Source organism: Ptychodera flava, unplaced genomic scaffold (assembly GCF_041260155.1).
Source record: "Ptychodera flava strain L36383 unplaced genomic scaffold, AS_Pfla_20210202 Scaffold_45__1_contigs__length_1260105_pilon, whole genome shotgun sequence".
NCBI lineage: Eukaryota > Metazoa > Hemichordata > Enteropneusta > Ptychoderidae > Ptychodera > Ptychodera flava.
Genome location: NW_027248367.1, coordinates 1,030,234 through 1,042,560, shown reverse-complemented (window position 1 = coordinate 1,042,560; position 12,327 = coordinate 1,030,234). Strand labels below are relative to the sequence as shown.

At 39.1% G+C, this 12,327-nt stretch overlaps 1 protein-coding gene across 1 annotated transcript in view; it reads right to left on the bottom strand.

The window, feature by feature from the left end:
* Nucleotides 1–455: 455 nt before the first annotated feature.
* Nucleotides 456–12,327, bottom strand: part of LOC139128163 (origin recognition complex subunit 4-like) — a 272,861-nt gene continuing 260,989 nt past the window's right edge. Inside the window, exons 3-4 of the mRNA XM_070694002.1 lie at nt 1,375–1,536; nt 456–506 (exon numbers count right to left, since the gene is read on the bottom strand). Coding sequence (XP_070550103.1) covers nt 471–506; nt 1,375–1,536 — 198 coding nt within the window. The 3' untranslated portion in view covers nt 456–470. The remainder of the gene's footprint in view (nt 507–1,374; nt 1,537–12,327) is intronic.

Below are 12,327 nucleotides of genomic sequence, written 5' to 3'. Positions count from 1 at the left end.
GAAGTAATTTACTCTCACATTTTATTGAAAAAAGTTGTTTTGAATGCTACCAGTAACCATGGGCAACAGGCAATACATAGCTTCCTTTTTCAACAAAGTACAAAGATGTCCCTTTTCAATTCAACACATTGACTAAGCATATTTAGAGAAAGGCACATAATACAGTAAAGTTCATGGAAGAGGGCATGGATTGTAGAATCGTATCTTTTTTGTACATACCTATGGGCAAGTCCAGTTTGATGTCCATTTTAATAACGGTCAACATTGACTAATTTACACTGGGGTGGCTGGGGGTGGTGACAGGGACAGGGTTGCTGTACTCAAACTATACCTGCCAACTCAGATTATGCATACATCACAATTGATTGTGTTTGGCATCAAGAGATTGATACGTAAAAATTGGTACTTAACTAAAGGAGATGTGATAATCACAAAGCACAAAGAGACAACTACTTACCACTTTTCAATGGCTATAAAAGAAATGCCAGTGTTTCTGCAAATGAACCCTGTGAAATTAAAATTAAAAGATTTCAGAAATGTCACAAGTGTGCAGGGGGTAGAGGAACCTGGGGTGGGGATGGAACCATGTACACAGAAAGACTGTCCTGAGGTTAGACACATTCTCATAAAATATTGTTACTTCACAGAAGATGTCACATGATCACAATGCCTCTTATCATTTCATGTCTGTATCATGTGTTGTCAAAATTTATGCTGCTGTCCACAAGCATATGTAAACAGGTACTACGATACAGTATACTGGTACCACCGTAGATCAGTACCACCGTACATGTAAATGAGTATCACATACATATATGCCAGTATCACCATACATATGTACAGGTACCACCCTACATGTAAAATGGTACCACCACACATGTAAATCACCAATATGCTAGTATCACCATACATGTATACAAGTACCAGCCTACATGTAACATGGTACCACCATTTGTATATTTGAACAGCCATCCATGTACTGTGGTACCACCACACCTGTATAAAGGTACCACCATACATGTACCCGTATACAGATACAGCCATACATGCATACGAATGGAGGTTCCACCAAATATGTAAAAAGTTACCACAATACATGTATACCTGAACCACCCATACATGTACTGTGGTACTACAAAACATGTAAACATGTACATGTACCACCATACATGTATACAGGTACAACCATATATATAGAGAAAATTTTGTTCTGCTAATGTGAGGTTGTGCATACAATGTTGCCATTTTGAATCGATTTTCCATATATTTTGAACTTATTTGATACACCGAATGGAACATAAGGTGCATGGTAACACAATTTATAATTTTTGTCTTTGACCTAAGTCCAGTAACCTCAGCAATGCTATCACTTACAAAGACTTTATCTCCAAGGGTATTTTCCAGTTGTAGCTGTCTTGTAATTTCCTTGAGAGCAATCCTATCATCTGTCTGAAGTAAACCATTCAAGTTGACTTGTAATGAATTATCTTTGGCTATATTGTCTGATTTCACTTCATCCAGTACACTCTGTAACAGCTACAAGCAAATCAAATCCATATCATTCACTAGATTTCTGTAAGTGTACTCTTTACACCCCTACATTACATTATATGGATTGGACCATAAAGTTACAAACCAAAGGATCAAACCATTACCCGATGATTTTGGGATAAGTTTTACAAACTGAAATATCTGTTTTCATTGTCTTAGAGGTCCCGAGGACTCAAATTGTGGATCAATATCAACAAAGAAATTCACTGTTCAACAAAAACAGTTTGTGTTAAACATAAAATAAATAACTAAATAGAATAAATAAATTTCAAGGCGATGAATATAATTTCTCAACTTTGATGTTTGATAATTTTGTTTGATAATACCAAAATGATTTCAGGTCAGTGACATCAAATCATGCTGGAACAAGTGCGCCCTCTACGACAAGCTATTTCTGTTCTGAGTAAAGTGCTTTTGTCAACGAAGATGGTCAAATATTGTATAAATTATTCACTGGGATTTTATTTCATGAATATTATCCACTTTTCAAGAAAATCCCAGTGAAAATATTATCAAACATCAAAGTTGTGAAATTAAATCCATATACACTAGTGTTCACATATTGTCAAAGCAATAATCTTTTGACTATTGCAATTACACTGCCCAATCACAGGATGAGGTACCCATTAGCCACTGCCCAAATGGAGCAATGAGTAAAATGCCTTGCTCAGGGGCACAACAGTAGAGTGCATTGCTCAAGGGCAGAACACAGTGCTGGTGTCTTGAACTCACCATCCTCTGACAGTGAATCCATTACTCTGGACTTACCATGTCTCAACCTCACCATACTCTGATTGTGAGACTGGTAACCTAACTACTGCCCCACAGTGCCTCCATGTGAGACTGGTAACCTAACTACTGCCCCACAGTGCCTCCATGTGAGACTGGTAACCTAACTACTGCCCCACAGTGCCTCCATGTGAGACTGGTAACCTAACTACTGCCCCACAGTGCCTCCATGTGAGACTGGTAACCTAACTACTGCCCCACAGTGCCTCCATGTTAGACTGGTAACCTAACTACTGCCCCACAGTGCCTCCATGTGAGACTGGTAACCTAACTACTGCCCCACAGTGCCTCCATGTTAGACTGGTAACCTAACTACTGCCCCACAGTGCCTCCATGTGAGACTGGTAACCTAACTACTGCCCCCCAGTGCCTCCATGTGAGACTGGTAACCTAACTACTGCCCCACAGTGCCTCCATGTGAGACTGGTAACCTAACTACTGCCCCACAGTGCCTCCATGTGAGACTGGTAACCTAACTACTGCCCCACAGTGCCTCCATGTGAGACTGGTAACCTAACTACTGCCCCACAGTGCCTCCATGTTAGACTAGTAACCTAACTACTGCCCCACAGTGCCTCCATGTGAGACTGGTAACCTAACTACTGCCCAGTGCCTCCATGTGAGACTGGTAACCTAACTACTGCCCCACAGTGCCTCTACATTGTACAATATGTTGCAATGTTGTTGTTTACAATTGAAGTCTACGTCTGGACTAAATTCAATAGTCTACAAAAGCAGTAGCTGTGAATATGCAGCAGTGCAGTGGCATATTGATCGTGCTCAGGTCAAAGGTTATTGTCACAGGACCCCATGGCGATGACCCATGACCCAAGCATGATCAAGACACCACAGCGCCATTGCATATTCACAGAGCCGTTCACATTTCACATCTGCAAGCTACAGGCCGGCTGTACTGACAAGTTGAATATCAGGTATTTAAACATCATTTGTAATCCCCCTAAATTAGAACCAAATCCCCCCCAAAAAATGTTATCATGCAGAGGGCAACATCCCCCCCCCAGTGAGAGAAACCTGGTGAAAACACTGATGGAGAACCAACCATAAAATGTCAAAAGCAGTCTTAATATCAGTAGATATTTTCCTGATTCATGTGTGTCATAAAAGTACTCAAATGAGTGTTGAGTACGATTTAAACCAATATACTGTGACTTTTCAAGTATTGCAGAGCAGTAAGGATGATACACACTGATGGAAAACTGAAATGATTTTATTGTTTTGTCACGCCTGCAAAGCATGTGCAGACGTCGTGCACCTCCGTAGCCAACATCTTTCCCGAGCGATTTTGAACGGTCCCCACCACAGTCGCTTGTGAACCGATACACGACGGCCGCTGTGGGGTGAGCATTATTTTCTAATGCACACCGTACCAACAAAGTTGCCGTCGTTTGGTTCACAAACGACTGTGGTCCCCACCACCCAAGATCGCTGGGGTACTGATGGGCTACACACGTCCGCTTGCCTCGGAGTAGCTCTGCATGGCAGGGCTGTGTGTTACCGGCGTTATCCAGAGCTAGCCTCGGAGTTGCTGCGAAAACGAGCCCTGCCACTCCTTGACATGTTCTTTTGGGGATTGGACAAAGCTACCTGAGTGGCAAAGGCTACGGATTCGCAGCAAGCCTCGGAAGTACGGAGGCAAACGGGTGTGGAGGATTCTGGGCTTATGGGCTACAGAACTGCAGCCTATAGCCGCTAATGCACTGTACGATAATTTTCCCACAATGCACTGTGATTTGTCCTCACGCAGGTTGAGTTGCGCAGATAATAATAAAAAATGAGCCCGTCTGCGCATAGGCTCAGTGCATGCGAGCGAAGCCAAGCGAAGAGTCGTACATTGTGTTGTCGTGACCACGCGAGTGCTCAGCAGCTCAAAATCCTCAAAATTATTGAATTATTCTTGAAGTTTCGACATTTTCTACTGTGTATTTCCTAAACTAGTGGCATTGCCACTCACAAAGAACGTTTTCAGTCTGAACTGAGTTCAACTCCAGTACGATCGGTATCACGATAAATTAAAATTTAAATTGACCTTGCTTTCCGTCTTTTGAATTTGATTTCGCGGCATTGTTTCAGCGAAATATAGACAAAATTCACAAATTTTCTTTAAAAAAATAATTTCAATACAAGTTTTTACAACGTGTAGTACTTTGTTTCCAAAAGACGACTCATTTTTTATGCACAACAGCGACTGATCAGGAATAGCAAGTACGTACGCGTACGCTAAAATCTATCCAGGACACGTGCGTGTTCTATACTACGTACGCATACGCACAAAACACACGCTTTCATTTTACATGCCTGATTGTTGATGATACTCTAGTATTCTACGTGCACTGAGTTGCCCGTCAAGTGCAGTTTTAGAAAAAGTGTTGTTTCCAGTTTATATTCAGAGGTCTGTGGTGAAATTTTCTTTCTTTTTAGTGGCAAATCTCGAAGTTAATTTCAAGTTCACATCAAAGACGTCAAGTAAATTTTGGCATAACATTTTGTGAACTATTGGCAATTTTAAAATGCCAAGACCAAATCCAAGAAAGCGACAGTCTATGGAAGCAGCTGCCAAGGCAAGTTGCTTGCTCAGGAAATGTTCCAGTGGAAATGAACGGCAAGGTTGTCCTCCTTCACCTTCTACTTCAATTCTAGATATTTACTCAGAACTTTTGATTAAAATTTTTGGATTTTGTTGCAATATTGTGGATGGTGATGATGATAATAAGCAATATGAAAAAGTGAAAACTCTGTGTTCTTTGCGAATGGTTTGTTCACGTTTTTATGCTGTTGGAAGCTGTGATATTGTTCTAACAAATATGGTGAGATCAATAAATCAGGCTAAAGGTGCCTCTCCCGGCGATTCTATGCTTAAAAATTTCTTTCGTAAATTTAAGTTGTTGAAATCACGAGTAAATATGGTCAATGAACTTGGGCTTAATGTCGATAAAATTGCTACAATGGGTCCAAACCAGATACGGTCAGCTGTCAAGGCTTTGGTTGGTCATTTGAAAGGGGAGGGGTCGAGTCATGTCAATGCTGCAGTTTCTCTTTTATTTTCTTCTGAGCGAACAGAGTTTTCAAAAAATAAAAGCAAAAGTTATGCAGCAAAGATAATAAAACAACACAAACAAATAGGTGAAAAGCTTTCTGGATTTGATGAAGTTGGTCTTTGGAGAGCACGTCTTAAATCAGACAAAGATTTTGCACGTGCACTTTTAACTCAGGATTTTTTTAAAGAAGCTGCAGTATCAACTGATTTTGACATCCTGCCCCTTTCTGTGAAACTGGCCTTGACTTCAGCACCTAAGGACTGTAGTGAGAATGAGGAGAAACTTGATGAGGACTTTCATCTCTGGTCTGACCGGGAGGCAGAACATATGTTCCTGCATCTTGGGGGAGGTCTTTCTGAAAATGATTACGACTGTCTGGAAAAATCACTGAGATCAAAAAATAATGTGTCAAGAATCCCAAGACTCTCAAATTTAAAAAATCATTTGAGACGGTTTTATGGTTCAGTGATTGAGACCACTCATGGAAATAAAAAGGGATGGAGGGTCAAGTGTGTTGAACAACAAATCTGGGATAGACTGTCTGAAATAAATGATGAAAACAATTTGGGGTTGGATCTTGACAATAAAGCTGCATTAGGGGAAGTGGAAATAATTGTTGGGGAAGGAGGGGACACCTTTCAAGACAGCAAAGGTATTGTTCAAAATTTGAAAGTTTTTGCTGTCAGTGGGGCCATTAGGGCAATCTCCTACAAGGGAAATGAGCTGTGGAGAGATCCAACCCCTCAGTCCGAAGACAGTAGAATCCCTTTTGCTATCATAAATGCGGCAGAATCGGACCAAATAGTAAGGGATGAAATTCTGCCCATTCTCAAAGAAACCGAGAAGTTTGCAAAAGATGGTCTGAGAGGCATGAAATACAAACGTCGATTGGAAGGAGACGAAAAATATAAATGTCTTGTCCTCCAGAGAAAAAGTGGCAAATTCTTTTGCAATCTCTGCAAAGTGGCAATAGAGCAATGCCACAATACTAATCACTCATGGGACATGACAGTTTCAGCTGAGGATATGACAATATGGGCAAGATCACATGTTTTTGGTCAATCAGATCCACCCATCATCAACTATGACCCAAAAACTGAGTATACCATGGACCATTTACATGCCAAACTTAGAAATATGGGGAAAATGATAGATGAACTATTCACTGAAGCTGATGCCATTGATAAAGAGAGAGAGTGTCTCATGAAATATGAAGCTCTTCCTCATAGAATTCAGATAGAGGTTGATGAGTTCAAATCAAAGCTAACTGAACAGTTTAACCTTAAATCAGAGCTTCTTGATGAGGCACATCAACAAGATCTCTCTTTATCAAGGCATCAGGACTTAGTGAATTTAGTGGATGACAAATTAGAGACTGCTAAACTGGCATTTAATTACAACATAAGTGAACAGTTTACACTTGACACAGATGATTATATTGAAAAGTATATAAACTGTTTAATTATTGATAGCAATGAAAAAAAAACCCAAAGAATATAATTGTATTTTATGTAATGCAAAGTATAAATCTAGGTCTGGAGTATTCAATCACATCGAGCGCATCCATGCGAAACTCTCACCAACTTTGTGAAATGTTTGATCAAAAATCGAAACAATGGCTGCGTCGCATAACCGCACATCTTCCACATGTCACACCCACACATTACATGCACTTTGTTGCCCATCATGGTAAACAGCTTCTGCAGAGAGATGGGGGGATCAACATTCATAGCAGTTCAGGGATTGAGATGGCTCATCAGCGCATGAAAATGGACGTAAGAAGACATTTGGGGGGAGGTCACTGGGCCAAAACACTGCTAGTAAGATGGCTGATGAGGACAGACAAGGAAATTTTAAAAAATACTCCTATTGTTCAGTAGGTAAAAAGTAATAACATTTAAAAAATTACCTGACAAATGAAAATTAAAAGTAAATTGGCAGTCTCATGCGGAGGTCTGAAAAAAAAAGAGAAATGGAATTAAACTGGATCAAGCAGTCGTATGTTTGGGTCCCTGTGAGGTTTTTGGTAATTGTAACTTGTCGTTATTTTTGTTTTGAGGAACAGTTTTAAAAACTGAGACACTGCAGCAAATGGATTGCAATCTTACATACAATTGTACAGAACTAAGCAGTGTACTTCACTTTAATCAAAGTTACTGTTACCAAAGAAAATGTTATCAATAAAAACTTAAATACAAAACTTAAATACAAAAAAATTTAAATACTAAAAAAAACAAAAAAAAAGATTTTGCCATTTCTCAGATTTTCATAGTAATAATGTGGTTCTTCTCCACTGTAAAGTAAAAAATAACCAGATTAGTACTTACCATGTAATGGAAAAAAATTACACCAAGGGAGATCCCGGTCTCTTCCGGCTCTGCCCTGGCTTTGGAACAAAACCAAAAACAGGAGAATGGGAAGAAGAAATAGAAGACTGAGAAAGAGAGTCGGAAGATATATAAATGGGAGAATTAAGTTCATGAGGTTGAGGGAGGAAAGGTGGAGTAGAATGAGGAAAAGACGCAGAAGACACATTGGAAAATAGGGAAGCAGAGGGATCGAAACTTAGATGAGAATGAAATGAAGAAAGAGATAAGTGTGAACGTGACGAAGAGGAAAATAATGAGGCAGAAGGATCATAAATAGGGGAAACTGAAGGTAAAGGTTGAGAAAAATAAGTGGCATCAGAATCATAGATAGAGGGAGCAGAAGATAAAGGTGGTGAAAAATAAGTGGCATCAGAATCATATATAGAGGGAGCAGAAGATAAAGGTGGTGAAAAATAAGTAGCATCAGAATCATAGATAGAGGGAGCAGAAGATAAAGGTGGTGAAAAATGAGTAGAATCAGAATCATAGATAGAGGGAGCAGAAGATAAAGGTGGTGAAAAATAAGTGATATCAGAATCATAGATAGAGGGAGCAGAAGATAAAGGTGGTGAAAAATAAGTGATATCAGAATCATAGATAGAGGGAGCAGAAGATAAAGGTGGTGAAAAATGAGTAGAATCAGAATCAGAATCAGGGACAGAGGGAGTGGAGGGTAAATAAAAATAGACGGGTGATGCTTGGCTTAAATGAAAGTTTACTGGAGATTGACTACGAGAACATGGCCGAGGGGGTGAAGTTAGAGAGAGAGAGTGAGATGCAGAATGATGAGGAGTTGGGGGAGGGGGTAAAGTTAAAGAAGAGTGAGACTTGGAAGGAGACTGATTAGGAGTTTGGGGAGGGGGTAAAGTTAAAGGAGAGTGAGAAGACCTAGAAGACAAGAACGGCTCCCAACTTGACCAAGTGTGTTGCCAGTAATGAGTTGCCTCATCCTGGCCACACACTCGGCAAAACTGTTGGGAGAGGTGGAGAGGTGAGACAGTGGAACGAGAGGAAGGCAAAGGTGGAAAATCTAAGTGAAGTGAAGGAAGGGAAGAAGAACGAAAAATAAACGACTTTGAGGCAGTGCCGGAAGAGAGCGCAGGATCTGATTTCGAACGGGAAATCTGTAGGAGAAAAAAACAGGTATAAGGTGACTGGCTATAGCTAGCACTGATTTACGTCGAACCTGGGACTGAATCATTGTTTCAAAATACATAAACACCAGCGGTTAGCTCTATGAATTACACCCAAACTGAGGCACACGTGCACACTGCGGATCATTGTCTTAGCTAATATATAGACATATACAAGCAGCTGCGTCTACAGTTAATGCCAAAACTGGGACACTGAATCTTTGTTTCAACTTCTAAATTACATCATTCCGTTCGAAAGCCTACTAGTTTTACATACGTAAAGCAAAGTCAACCATGCGGTATACCGATTGAAAGCTAGAAACATGATCAAAACAGTTACGGTTTCAAAATTTGCAAAACATCTTCCGAAAAAGCATATCGGGCTTCAAATTTGGGTACAATTCCAATATTCAGTATTTCTTGATTTATGAGAACTACAAAAACGACAGAGAGAAAATAAAACCGTACCTTTGTTGCTATTGTAACGCCTGATCGAAAGGTCAAACTTGTACGAAGTCATTTTTAAGTCCAACGAAAAAGAAGCAAAAAAAAACACACGAAATTCTCGATTTTACGCACCTAATTTGCATAATCATGTAAAAGGAAAGAAAAATCAAAAAGATGGTGGATGTGGTATTACTGTAAAAGTTTGGAATTTCGTCTTTTCAATGAGCACACTGTGAACGAGGTTAAATTAAGACCCTCCATGTTAATGGCTAATCTTTGAGTATCCCCGGCTTTCCCCAGGATTTTAATGTGCGCCCTCTCTAGTCCTCTCCTGTACATGCGTGTGCGCTGATCGTGATGCATACCGGGAAACATAGCGTCTAGTGAGCAGAGGGCTGTGGTCGTATTGAGGAATAGAGCACAGTCCCTCGTGAGCTATTCAGCTCTGGGACTATTCGCCCCATAGACGTGTGTACATAAGCAGGGTTGTTTCTGGCTTATTTATACTCGTCTATGGGGCGAATAGTCCCAGAGCTGAATAGCCCACGAGGGACTGTGAATAGAGTCAAAACTGCAGTTGATCGAAGCAACAACAAAATACAAACCTCCTCCGGCTGTCAAGGCCATACACTTTCGTTTGAACAGACTTCTGAGAAAGTCACTCTCAAAATCCGCTGGACTTCACGAAGCTTCGAAGACACTCATCTTCACTTCAGCAAGTTTGACGGTGGACTTCCTACGAAACATGACGAACTCTCCAGACATTTGGCTAAGTGAAACACTTTAAGCACGAAGGGGTTGTCGTGAAATAAAGTCCATGTGTCCAGAAGTCCTTCGGCAATCTAGCATATCGATAAGAATGGTACAATAGCCACCTGAACACTTCATGGGCCTTTCGCTGTTTACATGTAGTATGTTCAACCAGGCCGCCATTGGAGGTATGATACCTACCATATTCCGGTCTGTCCACTCCGTTTAGAAACTCGCTCTGATTGTTGAGGATATATTAAGAACCTCTAGCCCACTCAATAAATGACAGCTAACGTGTCATGTGACCATGCTGTGACTGATTCTACTAGGTCGATAAGCACATTAGACAGTGTGAACGGCCCATACACGGTAGTATACCTTGCTTTCCGTTATCCAGATTGCCAATCACATACAGTCATCTGCATCTATCACCAAATATTAACAATATCATGATATTGACTTTGTTTCTTTTTATACTATTGTCGTGTCGTACACAGATTCCTAAGACAACCATATAGACAACCAGTATTACTATTATCTTACTGATATCGAGGTTCGAAAGCTACAGATTTCAAGGTAATTATTTTCAGTCAAATCAAAGTCATATTTACATTCAGTGTGCTAATAATCACTCATTATTAATTATGAATTATAATATTTTATCTCCCTGATACCATCAAGGTCCTTAAGGTACCATTTTAATACCAGATGTAAAGTTTCTTATTTTTACAGACCTTCAAAGTAAAATCAACTCAAGGTTCTTAGTCATAAAGTCATATTTATATTCAGTGTGCTAATAATTACTTGTTATTAATTATTAATGATCATATTTTATCTTCCTCATGCTATGAAGGTGCTTATGGTACCATTTCCAAACCAGATATCAAGGTTCTTATTTTTTCAGGTACCAAATATCAGGGTTCTTATTTTTACAGATCGCCTACAAAGTGAAATTCTCAAGGTTCTAGGTTACAAAGAGGTCATATTTATATTCCAATATGATAATAACTCATGATTAATTATGAATTATCATATTTTGCCTCCTTGATACCATCAAGGTTCTTATGTACCTATTTCCAGACCAGATATCAAGGTTCTTATACAAAGTGAAATTAACTCAAGGTTCTAGGTTACAAAGTGGTCATATCTTTATTCCAACATGAAAATAAGTCATTATTAATTAAGAATTATCATATTTTGCCTCCCTGATACTATCAAGGTTCTTATGTAACTATTTTCAGACCAGAGATCAAGGTTCTTGTACAGTACAAAGTGAAATTAACTCAAGGTTATAAATAACAAAGTGGTCATATTTATATTCAAATATGATAATAACTCATGAATAATTATGAATTATCATATTTTACCTCCCTGATACTATCAAGGTTCTTAGTTACCTATTTCCAGACAAGATATCAAGGTTCTTATTTCTCAGATACCAAAACCTAGGTTCTTATTTTCTCAGATACCAAATACCAAGGTTCTTATTTTTACAGACGTACAAAGTCAAATCAACTCTACTTTCTTAAATACAAATTCATATTTATATTCAGTGTGCTAATAACTAATTTTTATTAGTTATTAATGAGCATATTTCATTTCCCTTACACCTTTAATGTTCTTAAGGTACTGATTTCCAGACCAAATATCAAGGTTCTTATTATTACAGACCTAAAAAGTGAAATTCTCAAGGTTCTAGGTTACAGAGTGGTCATATTTATATTCCAACATGAAAATAAGTCATTATTAATTATGAATGATAATATTTTACCTAACTGATACTATCAAGGTTCTTTGGTACCTATTTCCAGACCAGATATCAAGGTTCTTATTTTCTCAGATACCAAATACCAAGGTTCTTATTTCAAGACGTGGTGTAATAAAGGGAAAGTGGCTTCACACATCACTCATCTCGTCTTGTATGTGCTTTGGTGTGTTTAGTGTCTGAAATGTTTTGGCTGTTAGTGTGAAAATTAACAAACGAATCGTTAATTTTAAAATAAGCCATGGCGAGACGTGGGCGTAGTCAGATGTGTCTTTGACAACCTTGACTCTTTTTTTATCCCCACGTTTCGAAACCAGAGCGGTCTCTTCCTCAGTCGCCTAAGATATATGTATATCTTTTTTGTTTTATGTCACGTCGATATTGTTGATCTCCTGTTCTTCTAGCAATGAAGCCAGAATATTTATGTTTGGATCGTCATGTGTTCGTTCGTTCGTTCATTGACTTGT